The 17,985-nt window shown below is 43.1% G+C and overlaps 1 protein-coding gene across 3 annotated transcripts in view; it reads right to left on the bottom strand.

Annotated features, from left to right (window-relative positions):
* The window catches only part of MAP7D1 (MAP7 domain containing 1), a 162,977-nt gene that overhangs the window by 40,037 nt on the left and 104,955 nt on the right, over nucleotides 1-17,985 (bottom strand). For 2 of the 3 annotated variants that reach the window (XM_073615611.1, XM_073615612.1), the window contains exons 4-6: nucleotides 12,082-12,245; nucleotides 11,363-11,471; nucleotides 4,206-4,316 (exon numbers count right to left, since the gene is read on the bottom strand). In XM_073615611.1, the coding sequence (XP_073471712.1) occupies nucleotides 4,206-4,316; nucleotides 11,363-11,471; nucleotides 12,082-12,245 (384 nt within the window). The remainder of the gene's footprint in view (nucleotides 1-4,205; nucleotides 4,317-11,362; nucleotides 11,472-12,081; nucleotides 12,246-17,985) is intronic. The other variant, XM_073615613.1, reaches the window with a different exon arrangement.

Raw genomic sequence — 17,985 nt, 5'->3', positions numbered from 1 at the left:
AGTGAGGTCACAGAGTGAAACCACACTGCGCATCAAGACTCGGCATGGAAAATCTCAATATATTGGGGATAAGGCTAAAATCTACCGTAGAAAAATATCTAAAAAAAATTTTTAAACTATATATGGGAAAGTATGCTTGTAGGACATACTGTAAGCCCATACAGTAGAAGAACCAAAAAAAAAAAATGCTAACATCACATGTTACGAGAAGTATTTTACCGTATAACCACTTAATTGATGGCATTTATACATATTAAAAGGGACCTCCCCATTATTAATAAATAACTCCCAGGGTAAAGTAATTATATACACAAACATCCGAGATGGATTCTCTTAAAGGGCCCTAGCAGCATTGACTTTAGTCATAAACAAATAAGGGAAGGATACATTGAGTTATAATCTACATTATATACACCCCAAAAACTGAAGTTGTTTCAAATAGATAAGTATATAGAAATAAATAGGAACATAACATCAGGCAAAAACTAGGATTAATTAATAAAGGCATTAATGTCCCACTCAACGTTCATTCCGAACGGAGAGTGGGACCGTAGCTCATATATCCAGAACATCTCCAGACGGGGGACCCCTCTGGTCATGGCACCTCCCCTCCAGGGTGGAATGTACCTATCAATAGCGATAAATTGTGATCCTTTGGGGTCACTGTTGTGAAATTCCTTATAATGTCTAGGGACACTATGCTTTGAATCTCTGCCTTTAATTAAGGTGATATGTTTGCCAACTCTTATGGAAAACATCCTGATTGTACAGCCAACAAATTGCTTGCCACAAGTGCAAGTAATCAAATATACCACATATTTTGTACTACATGTGCAAAAGTGCTTGATAGTGTACTTCTTTTTTGTGATGGTAGATGTAAATTCTACCACTTTACGTCTTCCCAGGGTGTTGTGTTGACACACTACACATTTCTTGCAAGGAAAGAAACCAATCCAATTATGAAAAAAAGTCCATTTGATCTGACGCTCGCATGTTGTTCTATGCGAGCGTCTAGTTGATTAGCTTAACAGCCTTTGGAACGCATGCCCAGCTATGACACTGAGTCAAGGAACGCACGCCGGTCCGCCATGTTGGATGGCCCTGAAGTGTGCATTAAAATCTATGGAGACACTGTACAAGCTGGATTCTTGATATTGGGGTCACATTTCCTTTATTAGTGAGTCTGGCTACAGTAGGACACCCCAGACGAAGTCTGAGACGAAATGCGTCGGAAACGTCTCCACTGCCGCCATTATTTTATCGAAGCGCTTGTAATCACTTTCCAAATGTAAGTGTTTTACTTTTAATAAATTTTAAGAGTTCATATGGAATTATGCTATGTGGCCATCTTTTTCCATTTCCCTTATCCAATTGATCACTATCTTCTGACGTACAAGACCGATTTCTCATGAGGTTCCAGGACATTCTGGGTTCCAACCACAGAGGATTCCCAAGATTCGATCCTGGTTGTCGGCTGACAACATAGGCCTGTTTGACTCACAGAACGTACGTTCTTCTGAGTTCAAACCATCTGGTAAGCTTACATCTACCTCGGTGGTGGCTTAATTACACTGGTGTTTTCAGTTTTCATCCACCATATTGGATACCTATGCGATGATCAAGACCTCCAATCTATTCACTATATACTGTGGACTTTCAATCACTCATTGCACATTGTGGATTTCTAAGAACTATTAATTTATTCATTTTATTTTGCACCAATTTTTATTTAGTTTTCAACCACTTATATGATATATATCACATGTGGTATTTCTATAATTCATGTATATTTGTTTAGTCACTATGGTTTGTTGATTTACCTAATTTGATTTACTAAAATTTTGTGATTCATTTTTCTATGTCAATAGCTGGGTTGTGTTAATCAACCCAAACACTTTAGCGCTACATGTATACACCTCTGTGATTTTAAACAAAAATATCTGTTTGTTGTGTTAGCTGCTACCACTAGTTTAGGCAGCGCGGGGTACTTTACACTATATATTGATTTACACTATACTAACAAAAGTGATTGGCCAAGGCACACCCGCTGAGAAACCGCATATTTGCATACTGTTGGCGCCTAAGGGTTAAACAAAAAAAAACAAAACAAAAAAAAAAAAAAAAGCGAAAACACAAAAACCTGTATACAATTAAAAAAAAAAATACATATGAAAAAACTCTATGGACCACTTGGTCTTTTCTTCTTCCCTTCACTCTTCTATGTTCGAATTTAAAAACTGTTGGTCAACTCCATTTTATTTTTTTTTGTTATAAAAGCATCAAGTTTATAAACTGATGCTTTATAACTTTTCTTAATATGTGTATAAGATTTTATTATATTGTATCCATAACATACTGTTTAAAGAGCATGCTGGGCTTTCTACTAAGAAAGCACAGCACTACTTTCTTGCTTTGTGGCAGTTAAACTTGTTAGGACGTTGAGGTCTTTGTCTGCAGAAGAGTGGAATGTCCCCTCCTATGGTATTTCAGGTCTATTTTGGGCACAGCAGCTGTGAGGATACATTTTTGTTTTATCTGTTAGCTGAAACTGTTAATTATTAAATATTCATATGTAATTCTCATTTACCCAGTTATTTTTTTTCCTTTTCTTAGTGAACACTGAATATCAATAATTTAAGAAAATATAGTAAAAAGATATTTCCTTTAAAGTGATACTAAACACACACTGTTTCATTTACATTCTTTCTTCTATTTCTGTATGTGAATGAGGGCACTATATTTTTTTAAATAACAACAAATTAAAAATCTAAGTACCTTTTTCCTAATTGATATACAGCGGTCACATGACCCAGACATTTTCCTGCCTGTCTTATGGCAAACATAAGCAGGAGGAGCTTCTAGTCCTCTGCTACTGGTCACATGTTCAAAATAACAAAAAAAACAGCCTTTGAAATGTAAGTGTAAAAATAAATAAATACATCAATAAACTGTTTTAAATTGTCATACAAATTGACAGTATATTTGAGATCAAATCTTTATTATCTTGTGGAAACAACATGCTGTGGGTGGATTTCTGCCAATCACCGTCTCCAACCCCCCCCCCCGGTGTATATGCCTACATGTGTGATTTTATAGTCACATGGGCTCCTCAGATGTGATAGGGAGGAAATGCTCAGCATAGAAAATTACTGAAAACCGAGCATGTGCAGAGTTGCCACCACAGCTGCAAAATCCCTAGCTAAATTGGGGACATGAACAGAAGGTGGAGATAGAGAACAGGATCAGCCAGGTTCTTTGCAGAATACAGAAAACAAATCTCATAGTGACTAAGTATGAACAGCATGTAATACACCATTTACTGATTGTTTTAGTTTAATGACACTTTAAGGTACCCACAGAGAATAAATGGCAGTTAGAAGATCAGACTGTTCTTTAAAAATGATTGTGACCAACTGTACACCTAATTAGATAAGCAGATACCCAGACAAAATCCTTATTTTAGAGGAACAATGCCACTGTTAGTTAAATCAATCCTAGATGAATAACCCCCCCCCCCCCCCATCTCTCTTCCACACATGTAGTGGGTCACCTAGGGAGTGTGTATGCCAAGATTCATGCATTACCATTGACTACGATATGCCCGTAATCAATCATCATCTCATGTATTGTGTATACCTTTAAAGCTGAACTCCAGGCATTAAAGACACAATTTAATGAAGCTCTTTATTCATTCACAAATCATTTTTATTTAAAATTAAACTTGTATAATTATTGCTTTAGTATCTCGGAGGCCTCTTGTATCCTCTCTAAAGCAGTATTCACACTGGGGGGTAATTACTGGCAGCCTATCAGGTGTGCTGCATGACAAAGAGGATGCTGATAGGAGGAGAAAGCAGTGTAAGCAGTGGGATGACCTTGGGCTGCTGCTGCTCTTTCACTGTATGGTCAGCAGGCAGCGGAGAGAGGTGTAACACCACTGTCTCTTCTACAGCCTACATATGTACCAGAGTAAATAGTATCATCCACCTGACTGTGCTGTGTGGCAGGGCTATACAATTCTTAGAACTGGGTGGGCAGAAATGCAAATCGTCTGGTAGAAAGAACAGCATCCTTATATGTATTCTATATGTGTATTTAGTTGTTTGCCTGGAGTTCAGCTGTAAAGTCACCTAAATAAGACTAAACTGGCATCAGTACTCAAGTACTGGAGAGGAAATTCCATCAGAAGACTACAAAGCTCTTACTTCTATTTGGAGAGTTCCACAATGTGGCAGAGGATTTAGATAGTCGCTTGTTGATTATAGAGTCAACATGTCTGGGAAGATTCACTGCAGATATGGAGCATCTGTTTGGGCCTGAAGTAAAGAGACACAGTAGAAACCAGCCAGAATTTACACAGCTCAATGTAGTCTTTTCATCAAAATTCATTAATAGTGTAAAACATATATAAATGCAGGCTGAAGTGTAAACAAAACGTGATAGAGAACTGTGTTTCATTTTTTTTTTTTAAATAGATGAAGGATGTTGATCCAATTTAATGTTCATCGTCAGAACCCCACTCAAATGAAAGCACAGACTATTCCAAGCAGATTCATTAATTTCAATGAAGTGCTGCTTACAAATCTAAACTTTAGTAATACTGTATTTCGATTTCTTAATGTCCACCACCCTTACAGCAAAGAACCAGCTGGAAAAGCCATGAAACTACAATAACTGACAAGTTCGTCAGTACTTGCTGCCACTGTAGGTTTATCCACAAAGGTCACCAAAAATAAATTAGGCAATTTATGAACGACAGCCCTGACATTAAAGTAAAACTCTAGGCAAAACTTTTTCTTTCATTTTGGATAGAGTAGGGGAAGGTTATAACCCCTGTCAGATTTTTGTTCACCATCCGTGTCTTTGAGGAGTGTTCCCTTCACTTCCTGTCTCATAGCCAAACAGGAAGGCTCAGTACACACTGCTGCAACTTGAGATCTGACTTGTGAGACCCCAAGTCACGTGACATGTAAAATCCCATTTTAGTCAATGAACTGTCTTAATTAGCACTACTGAAGGCGCTCCTTAGAAAAGTTTTCTGTACTACTTCGAGGTGACTTCTATCCGACTTGTGCCCATAGACTTTAATGGAAGTTACCTCCAAGTCAGATCCTCATCTTAATTGATGTGATTTGGATCTAACATTACAAGAAGATTACCCAAGCATTCCCTGAAGTTGCTTCAAGTTACACTGAAGTCACTTGGCAAAGTCGCACTGTAGGTCACGACAGTGTGAACTGAGCCGAAGTGCAGAGAGGAAATCCCTGAAATTAAAGGAATTCCTTGGGGACCCCCGAGTCATCAAAAAAAGGATTTTTACAACAGCTTACCTGTAAAATCCTTTTCTTTGAAGTACATCACGGGACACAGAGCCATAGTAATTACTATGTGGGTTATAGGCCACCTTCAGGTGATGGACACTGGCACATCCCAAGACAGGAAGTCCACTCCCTATATAACCCCTCCCACTACTGGGAGTACCTCAGTTTTTGCAGCAAAGCAATACACATGTATACCAGAAAGAAGGGAGGGACCTCTGTGTCCTGTGATGTACTTCAAAGAAAAAGATTTTACACGTAAGCTGTTATAAAAATCCTAATTTCTTAATCGTACATCACGGGCCACAGAGCCATAGTAATTACTATGTGGGATGTCCCAGAGCAATGCCAACTGAAGGGAGGGAGACAACAAAATTAGGGCACCATGAGATTACAGGATTTATAATGCAGCTTGCAGCACACAGCGCCCAAAGGCAATATCCTCATGATATCCTCTTTATCCTCATACATCTACCTGATAGAATCTGGTAAATGTATGGATTGAAGACCAAGTTGCGGCCTTGCAGATTTGAGCCATGGAGGCTTGGTGATGCACTGCCCATGAAGCACTAACAGCCCTTGTGGAGTGCGCTTTGATTTGAAAAGGTGGAATCTTCCTCTTTAAACCATAAGCTTGAACAATTACTTGTCGAATGCACTTAGAAATAGTAGATTTCGATGTTACCTGTCCTCCTGAAGGTACTCTTTTAGGACCTTCAGGCAATACAAACAATACATCCGTTTTTCGAATCTGAGCAGTCGCCTTCAAGTAGACTTTGACTGCTCTCACCACATCAAGAGAATGTAGTGACTTAACTTCCGTAGAACTGGCTTCTGAAACAAAATGAAGGAAGAACAATATCCTGGTTTAAATGAAAACTTGACACTACCTTCGGTAGAAAGTTAGGATGAGGATGCAATACTACCTTATCCTTATGAATAATTAAATTTGGCTCTTTACAAGAAAGAGCAGCCAACTTGGATACCCTTCTTGCAGAAGATATGGCTACCAGAAAAACTAGTTTCCTTGTCAAAAGGACCAAGGGAATATGTTGTATTGGCTCAAAAGGCTGTTTCTGTAATGCTGACAGAACTAAATTCAAGTTTCAAGGGTTATGGGGTGACCTAACCAGAGGATTAAGCCGCGTTACCCCTGAATAAAGCTACGAAGCAAAGAATGCGAAGCAAGTGGTCGCGAAAATAATACCGATAAGGCCGAGACCTGGCCTTTGATAGTACTCAAGGCCAGCTTCATTTCTAACCCCATTTGCAGAAAGTCAAGGATTCTACCTCTGACATACTTCCTGGGGTGCCAACCCCTGGATTCATACCAGGAGACATATGCCTTCCAGACTCTATAATATAAGATTCTGGAGGCCGGCTTCCTTGCATTAACCAAGGTAGATATCACTGAACCTGACAGCCCACGCTTCTTCAGAATGTGGGTCTCAATAGCCATTAAATTTAGTGTTTGTAAGGTAGGATGGAATACCAGACCTTGTGAGAGAAGGTCTGGACGTGGTGGTAGGGTCCATGTGTCCCCTACCGCCATCTTTATCATCTCTGCAAACCAAGATCTCCTGGGCCACAAGAATTACCGACTTCCCTTCCTGCTTAATCCTGCGAAGAAGTTGTGGAAGCAGCAGAACAGGAGGAAATGCATAAATCAGTGAAAACTGATTCAGCGGGAATACCAAGGCATTTGTTCCGCAAGCTAGCGGATCTTTTGTTCTTGTCACAAAGTTGTCGATCTTTTTGTTGAGGATGCAAGCAGATCTACGTCCGGAATCCCCCATCTTTGACATATTGTCAGGAAGATATCAGGGTGAAGAGACCATTCTCCCAGGAACAACTACTGGCGACTCAAGTAGTCCGCCTGCCAATTCTCTATTCCTGGAATGAAGACTGCCGACAGGCAAGATACATTGTTTTCTGCCCAAGTTAGGATATGATTCACCTCTCTGGGCCGCACGCTTCTTGTGCCCCCTTGGTGATTGATATAGGCCACTGCTGTGGCATTGTCGGATTGGAACCGGACAGGACAATTTCGTAATCTGAACGTCCAGGCTCTCAGGGCCAAGCGCGTTGCCCGAATCTCTAGAATATTGATGGGCAAGGTCATTTCTGACCTGGACCATTTCCTTTGGACAGTTGCCTCTTCAAGGACTGCTCCCCAACCCGAAAGGCTGGCATCTGTTGTTACCACCTTCCAGGTAACTGGTAGGAAGGATTTCCTGTTCTGCAGATTCTTGGTTATTAACCACCAACTGAGGCTCTGGTGCACCTTTGGAGACAAGCACATTGGGAAATCTAGAGCTTGGACATTCTTGTTCCAAGCCGATAGGATACTGTTTTGCAACAGTCTCGAATGAAACTGAGCATAAGGAACGGCTTTGAATGAAGCCACCATCTTTCCCAACATCCTCATGCAAAGTCGAATAGAAGGATTCTTCTTTGCCTTGACTACCTGAATCAGCTCCCTTATGGCACTGATCTTCACCTGGTTAAGAATACCCTCTTCTGGGCTGTATCTATGATCAGACCCAAGTATTCCAATCTCCTTGATGGTTTAAGGAAGATTTCTCTAGGTTGAGAACCCAACCTAGGTATTCCAGGTAGTTCACTGTGGTGACCATTACTTTGGTCTAAGCGGGCTATCGACTGGTCTATCAAGAGCAGATCGTCTAGGTACGCTAAAATCGTTATACCTCGAGCCCTTAATCTGGCTAGAGGAGGGGCCAGAACCTTTGTAAATACTTGAGGAGCAGTAGTTCGTCCAAAAGGCAGAGCCACAAACAGAAAATGAAGATTTTCTATCTCGAACCGTAGATATTTCTGGTGAGCGGGGAAAATCGGCACATGGAGGTATGCATCCTTGATGTCGATTGATGCCAGAAGTTCTCCACCTTGTAGGATGGAGACTACGGATTGGATTGACTCCATGCGAAAAGAGTGGATGTTAAAAAACTGGTTTAGATCTCTGAGATCTAGAATGGGTCTGACATCTTCATTTGGCTTGGGTATCGTGAAATAAAACCCCAATCCCTGCTCTTCCATGGGGACCACCGATATCACCTTTTGAGACAAAAGCTGGTCTAATGCTTGAAAGAGACTTCTTTTTCTCTGGATCCCTGGGAACGTTTGATCTGAGAAAACGGGGACTCTCAGAACTCTAGTTTGTAATATAGAGTAATTGAGGAAGACACCTATTTGTCTTGACACTCTTCCTGCCAGACCCTTGAGAACTGCAGAAGTCTTCCCCCCACTCGAGCGAGCGGGGGCGCCCATTCATAAGGAGGCTTTAGTATTTTATTTTGTAGGTTTCCTTCCCCAGAACTTCTTTTGTCACTGGGGTTGACCCTGAGGTTTTACCTCTTGAATTTGAAGGTGGAGGCTGTCGGGACTGCCTGGAGGCCAATGCTCCTGGCACTGGAGAAGCGGCTCGTTTAAATGAAATACGCTTACTCCTTTTCCTAACTGGCAAAAGGGTACTTTTCCCATTAGAAATTCTTTGGATGTACTTATCCAGATCATCCCCAAACAGCCGTTCACTGCAAAAAGGAAAACTAGCCAGGAGCTTTTTGCAGGGCGCTTCGGCTGACCAATTTTTCAACCATAGTATTCTACGCATATGCACCAGCCCCAGCATAAGGCATGAGGCCTGGAGAATAGAATCTCTCATAGCGTCTATTGCAAAACATAACGCCCCTGGTAGCTCGGCCATACACCAATTGCTGCCAGCGCAGGCTGAGCTACTGATCCTGCCAGAGAAAAAGTGTTTTTTTAACAGGAATTCCAACTTCTTATCTGTTGGATCCCTAAGCATCTGAGCATTGTCTACCGGACAAGTCAAACTTTTATTCACAGAGGATATAGCAGCGTCAATTGCTGGTATCTCCCATTTTTTATTAAACTTTTCCTCCATAGGATAAAGTGTTGAAAACTTTTTAGGAGGATAAAAATGCTTATCTGGGTGATCCCACTCAGAATACATAAGCTTTTCCAGCAATGAATGGATAGGAAAGGCATGCGCAGCTTGGGGAGGCTTTAGCGAACCCAAACGAAGTAGGTTTATCAACCGACTCAGTTAAGGGTAGCATAAATGTGGAGCGGACCAATTCAGTAAGAGATTGTACCATCAATCTTTCAGATTGTGAACCTGATCCCTCTGCATCTGACCCCTCAGAAGAGGGGTCATCAGCCTCTTCCCGGTCCCGTAAGAAAATTTAATCATCTCCCGCCCCCGGTTCCTCAGTTTGAGGGTCCTGGGTAACATAAGGGGACCTATCGTGCTTAGTCCCACTCTGGGATGCGAATAAAGCCAGTAACCTCTGCTCCAATCCTAATATGGTTGAGGAAAAAGCTTCTTCAGTAACAGACAGGGGCTGCAGTGTTGGAAACAGTTGTACCACCTGATGTCCCTGATAGCTCGCTCTGACCAGCCACTTCAGATCTCTCAGGGGAGGATGCCATTTTAAAGATGATTTTAAACTTTTTTGAGCTTGAAAGAGTCCCTCGAGCCCTTTTTTGGGGTGTCCCCCCCCCCCCCTTCAGACCATAACCCGATGCAGAGGTACTACCAGAAGAAATCGCATTCACTGCTTTAGCAATAGTCCAGCAACTGCCGCTGCTATTAATGCTCAGCCTGATGCTTTTAGTAAATGTGCCAAGGGAATGCCTGTGTCACCAACCGCTTACATGCCCTTTTTTGCTCTTGTGTCCCTCCGACAGCTGTAGCCAGCAAATAATGGAGCTTTCAAAACCTACTCCTGCACTGGGCCTTGTTGCACGCCAACGACACACTCAGTCCCGCCCCCTCCGTCACATTGCGCCTCCCCTTTCTTTTCAAAAAGGGCATTTTCCCATGTGGCTGCGGGCCTCCGATCCGACGGGACTGGCTTGGGGGGGGGGGGGGGGGGTGGCGAGGAGGAGATTTCGGTAATCAAACCGCCGTAACCGCGGTACAAAAACAGAGCGGCATCGCTGACCATTCTGGCCTCCCCCTATCCAAAGAGAGAGGGAGAGCTTCTTCCAGGTGGGGGGTGATTTTGTAAGAAAATCCCCCCCAATCTTACCAGAGTTCTGGGGCTGCTTGCCGGAGGAATCTGCAGCTCTACTGAGACAGCATGACACAGTGTAGGAAAGCATGACAAGGTACGTGCTCTATACAGTCCCCAGTGGTGACTTTTAGGCATGAAAACATTTACTTTGTAAAGGAGACCATTCATAAGAAATTAAAAAAATTCCTTAGAAATCTCCACTTTTCCCGCCGCAGGGTTTTCGGTGGTAAAACCAACACACCGAATCTTCACCTCTCACGGTGGGCTCCGTTTAAAAAACCTTCAGGAACTGGGGCCCTTTTTATTGGGGATCCGCACTTCTGGACCCATAAAACACCCCGCCAGAAAAAACTTAAGGCTGAAAATAACAAAAGTACTGAATCCTGGGGTCTAGCTCTCCGGAAAGAGAAGCGTTATGGGCTAAACCTTGTTTCTTCCGGCACGAGGCCCGGGTACCATTCAATTCGGCCTAAAAAGACACTTTAAATAGATACAGCTGCATAGCTATCCCCAGCAAGGATTGCTCCAGTGGAGCTCAGCACAGCACATCTTTACTCGTGACCAACACCTTAGACACTGGCGAAAAAACGTAGGTACTCCTAATAGTAGGAGGGGTTATATAGGGAATGGACTTGCTGTCTTCTGGTGTGCCAGTGTCCATCACCTGAAGGTGGCCTATAACCCACATAATTACTATGTCTCTGTGTCCCGTGATGTATGATTAAGAAACTACTGTTCCGTTTGGAAGATTTCCCTTCTATTACTTTGATGGGAACAACCCAAAATTTTAGATTTTTTAAAACTTTCACTTTCAATGATAATGGTAAACAGGAGAAATAGAGAGGGTGAATATCCTTAACAGGGGCACAAACAGCAATACAAACTGACAGGGGTTCTAATACCTCTCCACTCTATCCAAAACTAAAAAAAAAGTTTTGCCTTTAGTTATACTTTAAGTCCATTGAAGGGATCCACTAGTCATACCTCCTTTAGGAGAGTTCTGGTTGAGTGCTCCTGCCCAAGACCATCGCTGCTGACGAATCTCTGCCCAAGTCTTCTTAGTGGTACGGCTGACTGCTGCCTCATACTTTTCCTAAGAATTGACAGATTTTGCATATCAAAATGAATTGTATTAATGTATTCTGTAAGCAAACCTCATTATATTTTACAGTAAAAACGTAATACTAGATACATTTCAGCTTGGTAATGAACGCGTTGCTATGGCATTTAAATCCTTTTATTTTTTTTTTCAGTCCAGAAATCTGTAAAGGACCAACACTGTCCTGTCTAGCACTGCCGTTTTTACTGCTTCCTAATAGAACATGAGAATATGACAGCCAATCTCCACTTCATTACTCCATTTAATGAGACTTTTGGGAGGCTATGAATAATGTCCCGGTTCTGCTTCGATCTCCTCACTGAAGACACTGACGTGATAAATGCATTTAAGTGTGGATTACTATACAAATTAGCACCAAAAAGTTATTTTTCCATGTTGGCTGGTATGACTCCTTTTTCTGTAGTCACCTTATTGAATAGAGCATTACATATGACGGCTCAAAACAGGCCAAAGCACTGAACGTGGATGTTTCAGACTAAAGATAATACAATTTAAGGCAATAACTACTGTGGATGCTGTTGAATGTAGGCCAAGACCGAAGAAGTAACAGTATGAAATAAACACAATTTATGACCACCATTACCTTGTTCTTCTCATGCTTTAACCTTTGCCGTTCCTCCAGGAGCACCCTTTTCCTTTCAGCCTTGAGTCTTTGTTCTTCCAGTCTCTTCTTTCTGTCCTGTATTTGCTTCTCTCTCAGCTGTTTTGCCTTCTCTTCTTTCTCAAGCCACACGCTCTTTTTGGCCGCTAAAGCATTTAAAAAAAAAAAAAAAGGAGGTTTAGGATTGCACAATAATGTTTATTTTAAATTTGTGTCATATGGAGGTCTCAGCACTCATATTAGACATAGGAACACAAGCCCTTTAGCAAGGGAGTCAATAAGATAACAGAATGCTTTTCCTTGCCTTTCATACTGCAATGCAGTAGATTTTTTAAGCTAATTTCTAAAATATGAATACTGATGCCCTGATGACGTGTTAAGCTTAATTAATGCAAATATAAATGTGCCAGAAGGATGGAATCAGGAATTTGGACCTCTAAGTCAATTATTTTTCTACATCACTACGGCCCTTTAACTGTTTGTGACACATAACATCTTAGAATTTATGGCAAAGGGTTTTTTTGGGATTATAACAGTGCCACATATACAAAGATAAATTACAAAATTGCTAAAAATATATACATTATATAGAAACAATACAAATGGTGTTCATAAAAAAAGCAGAGTAATATATTAGACATATTATTATATACAGACTGTTATACTGGCCAAGGTAACCATATACATGAAGTGGTCAATTATGAATATCACATCTCTACATGTTTCGCCACCAATGGCTTCTTCAGGGGATTGTATAAATCACCAGTGTTCAAAATGGCTCAGAGAGACCCCAAGGAGCACACAACAAGACAGCCCAGAAATCACAGTGGGAGGAGGTTCTGTGTGGCCACAGAGGGCATACAGAGGCCAGGTTAAACTCTGCTATCAAAGGATGTTGGTACAGGGGCGCCAGGCAGTGAAACCAAACAATGTGAAGATCTAACACCATCACATGTGAACCACTAATGCTAAGTGGTATATAGCAATGGCTGCCCCTGTCCTCCAGCTGTTTGGTTTTATTGCCCGGCACCCCAAATGAACTGCCCCCTGCATAAAGGTTCGGATCAGTGAATGGAAGGCTAAAGGCCTTTGGAAGAATACTGATAGAGCCGAAACTTGACCTCTGATTGTACTCAAAGCCAATTTGATTTCCACAGCTGACTGTAGAAAAGAGAGAATTCTCCCAATCACGTATTTCAGAGGATGCCATTTTCTGGCTTCACACCAAGCAATATAAGTCTTCGAGACCTTATGATAAATTTTCCTAGCGACAGCTTTTCTAGCATTCACTAGGGTAGACACTGCTGATTCCAAGATGCCATGGTCCTTTAACATCCTGGCTTCAATAGCCATGTCGTCAAATTTAGAGACTGTAAATTGGGGTGGAATATAGGACCTCAAGACAGTAGATCGGGGCGACATGGAAGCGTCCATGGCCTGTTAGTCTCACAATCTCCGGGAACCAGGGTCTTTTCAAATCCTGCGCAACAAATGTGGAAGGAGAGGGATCGGAGGGAAAGCATAAACCAGGGAGTACTGTCTCCATGGAACTATCAGAGCATCTGCTCTGATTGCCAGAGGATCCCTTGTTCGGGACATAAATTGCTGTAGCTTATTGTTGAATCTGGATGCCAATAGGTTGGACCTCTGGCCATCCCCAATGCTGGCAAATGTCCTGGAACATGACTGGGTGTAGGGACCATTCCCCCAGGCAGATCTGCTGGCGCCTGAGAATCTGCCTTCCAGTTCTCTACTCCCGGGATATGGACTGCTGATATAAAATCGCTCAGGCTAGTATGTGGTTCACTTCCTTCAGAGCTGAACGACTCCTGGTACCGCCTTGGTGGTTTATATTGGCCACTGCAGTGGCATTGTCAGACTGAACCCTGATAGGGCAGTCCTGAAGCTCCACCGTCCAGGACCTTAGGGCCAGAGGTACTGCCCGTAATTCCAGGACGTTGATGGGCAGGATCTGTTCTGTCCCTGACCATTTCCCCTGAGCTGTGAGCCCTTTAGGGTCGCTCCCCAGCATGAGAGACTGGCATCTGTATTAGTACGCTCCAAGTTACCAGGAGAAAGGATTTTCCCTTTCGCAGGTTCTGATCCTGCAACCACCAGTTTAGGCTTAAGCGTGCCAGAGAAGATAAGCACATTGGATAATCCAGGGCTTTTCCTCTTTTGGTCCAGGCCAACAAGATGTCTTGTTGTAAAGGCCTGGAATGGAACTGGGAATAGGGCACTCCTCGAAGGAGGATACCATCCTCCCTAGAAGACTCATACAGAGCCGAATGGAGGGTTGTCTGGTGCCCCTTATCTGATGTACTTGAACCTTCAGGACACAGATCCTTACGGGTGGCAAGAATATTCTTCCTTGAACCGCATCTAGGATCAGACCTAAATACTTTAGACTTTGAGCTGGTTTCAAGGTTGACCTTTCGGTATTTATGATCCAGCCTAAGCTTTCCAAATACCGCACTGTGCAGATTATGCTCTGTTCTAGAGCCTGTAATGAGTGATCTCTGAGTAGGAGGTTGTCCAGATACCCGAGCACCAGGATCCCTTGGGCCCTTAAAAAAACCCAGTACTGGTGCTAGGACCTTTGTGAACACCCGGGGAGCTGTAACCAGCCTGAAGGGTAGAGCCACAAACTGAAAATGACGTTCCTCTACTGCAAAATGTAGGAACCTCTGATGAGGCTCAAAGATAGGTATGTGTAATTATGCGTCTTTTATATTGATGGAGGATAGAAAGTCTCCCCTCTGGAGTGAGGCTACTACTGAGCGGACAGACTCCATCCGAAAGGACTGTATTAGTAGATACTTGTTCAGGGATCTTAGGTCCAAAATGGGCCTTGTGTCCCCATTTGGTTTCTGAACCGTAAACAGGTTTGAGTAAAACCCTGTGCCCCTTTCGGATACCGAAACCTCTACAATCACTCCTTGATGTACTAGATGATGTAGTGCCTGAAGCAATAAGTTTCTTTTTGGAGGATTTGAGGGAACGCTGGATCTTAAAAACCTCTGAGGGGGACCCCCCCGCAACTGCAGCTTGTAACCGCGAGATATATTTGAGGTGACACACTCATCCTGAATTATTCTTTTCCAAATGTCCGTAAAGTGCAGCAGCCTTCCCCCCACTCAAAGGAGGGCTTAGTGCTGGGTTTAGAAAAATTTTGGACCCAGGGCTTCTTCTGGCCCTGCGGCTTGCCCCTGGCCCTAGCGCCCTGTTGGCAGCGGAACCGCCTTGACGCTGAGACATTTGAGGAAGCAGTCCCTGAGGCTTTAAACAGGGGACTTCTGGTACTTTTCTTCACAGGAAGTAGAGAACTCTTCCCTCTGGAAATCTTTTGGATATATTTGTCCAAATGATCACCAAATAAAACGTTCCCCATGAAAGGGAAACCTGCCAATAACTTTTTACAATGAAGCTCGGCTGACCAGTTCTTAAGCCAAGAGACTGCACATATGTACAGACGAGAGAGCTAAACGAGAAACCTGCTGTATTGATTCCTTTAAGGAGTCAATAGCAAAAACACGGTGCTCGAGAAACATCGGTCTTACTTTCAGGCAGATCATCCTCCTGGCTAGGCCCATCAGGCTGTATGACCTGATCCTTTACGGACTGGCAGATACCAAATGCTGCAACAGCTGGCTGAATAGTTGGAACTGGCCAAAGAAAGGGAAGCCTTTAATAATGACTCCAATTTCTTGTCAACAGGGTCTTTCAAACCCTGTGCGTTATCTACTGGACAAGTTAAGTTCTTGTTTAAGGAAGAGACTTCTGCATCTACTGCTGGCATGCTCCATTCTATTAATGATTTTTTCATCCATGGGATATAAAAGGGAAAACCTCTTAGGAGGAACAAAAATCCTGTCAATGTTCCCAATCAGGGAAAGCCTGTGTGGCCTGAAGAGGCCTCAGGGATCCCAAAGAGGACCAGGGGGGCTCAGTCACCTCTGCAAGAGGCAACTTAAAAGCAGAACATTTCGGTCAGAGTCAGGATCTGATATCTTCTTGTCCAGATTGCTCGGAAGCAGACTCATCTGCCGGGTCCTCCACAGAGTCCTGAGCTTTAAGCTCTTCCCCATCCTCAACCCATTCCTGCTCCAGACTAGGAGGCTCCGGGAAGGGGAATCTGTCATGCTTCCTGCTACCCTGCAGGATGCTGGCAATCATGCCAGCAATCCTGTGCTCTAACCCCGCTAGGGCCAAGGACAGTTCATCCTTAGTGATAAAGGATGAAGCAGCAGCGTCGACTGTAGGAACAATACCAGATAGGCGCAGCGGCTCAGATTGCCCGGAAGCCTCTGGTCTTTCAGGGGATACGACTAGGTTTGTCAGGAACTACTGACGACATTGGTGTGCCCTTCCCTGTAGTGTTAGTCCCGCTCCTCTTTTTTTAAGACATTTACCAGCCACAAAGAGAGAGTCCTTGGGTAGTATTAAAACACCTCAGAAAGGAGACCCTATAATAGGGCTTGCCGAGCCCCTTTGTAACAATCCCCTTTGTCCCACAGCTTTCTTCTGGAAGCACTGCATGCTTGACCTACACAGCTTAAATAAGCTGGGTGTGCGCCAGAACGTTCTGTGCGTGAGTACGCACGCACGTGCGTGGTCCTGGCGAACAGGCATGGCTGTATTTGCGAATGACGGGAATCCTCATGCGCCCAGATAAAAGGCTACTGCGCATGTGCAGTGAAGCCGCATGCACCATGGTCGCCAAACAAACTGCTAACTGAGCATAGCGGCACGCTTGCGAACGTACGTGCGCCCTGGAGAAACAAGACAAAATGGCGTCGTGCTCCATCATACAGCCAGACACAAGCAAAAAAAGGTACACTTTGCAAACACCCACAGCTAGCCCAAAACTCCCCCATCTGGTCACTGCACACAGGTGTCCAGCCTCTAGCTAGCTTGACTGATTGTTACAATTACTGGGACACCCCACAATAAGTAAAGGGGTTTCACTTACCCATCCAGGCGTAGGCCAGCTTAGAAACTAAGAGCCCAATCTTCACCCTTCCTGTCACTTGAGGACCTTCAAGGACTGGGTACCCTTTTCATGTTTAGGGTCCACTCCCTTGGACCTGTACAGCACCCTGCTGGAATGCCTTAGTGCTGTGGTGTCCAGGATTCCACTTCGCATCGTCCAGCGCCCGAAGCCGCATTACAGGCAAAACCTTGCAGGATCTTGAGTCTTTTGCGAGGCTCGGGTACCATTTATCTAAGCATATAAAGCCTGTGTCAAATGGATCCGATCAGTCAATCCCTTGATTCATTTAGGAAACGTTTGTGGGACTAGAGACTTGGAGATCAGAGAGCTCAAACAAACCGTGCCATTCATCTTGCAGACACTGGTAAAAAACTGAAGTAGTTTCTGTGTGGGAGTGGTTATACAGGGGGTCACTTCCTGTCTGAAGACCTTTGGTCTACCAGTGTCCATTCACCAGGAGATGGAGTATAATCCAGCAGGTAATGAATATTAGCCTGACTCTGTGTCCCATGATATATGAAAAAGAAATGTTATTTTTGTTGCAGGGGAGGCCTTATTCTGACTTGTATCTTAGTGCAGACTTCTGGGAAAATCAGTGGGCAAATCAGACAAGCAGGAAATGTTTTTGGAGGACATTCTGTAAGCACTGTGTGTACAGAACTCATCCAGGTAGCCATATTGCATTGCATTTTCAAAAAACTACAGCACTGCAGATTGATAAGGAAAGGTAATTTTTAATAACATTCAATTACAATATGACTTGTGTTGCAATTGTATATACTATATTATTTTTTTCTTTGCCATTTTTTCCCCCATGAAAGTGGAGTTACTCTTTGCATGGATACTTGTGCAACGGCACACATTACTAACTAACCCAAGTTTTTTTTTTTTTG

This window comes from Aquarana catesbeiana, linkage group LG02, assembly GCF_042186555.1.
Source record: "Aquarana catesbeiana isolate 2022-GZ linkage group LG02, ASM4218655v1, whole genome shotgun sequence".
Taxonomy (NCBI): Eukaryota; Metazoa; Chordata; class Amphibia; order Anura; family Ranidae; genus Aquarana; species Aquarana catesbeiana.
The sequence above is the reverse complement of the archived record's forward strand: the minus strand, read 5'-3'. Positions and strand labels throughout refer to the sequence as shown.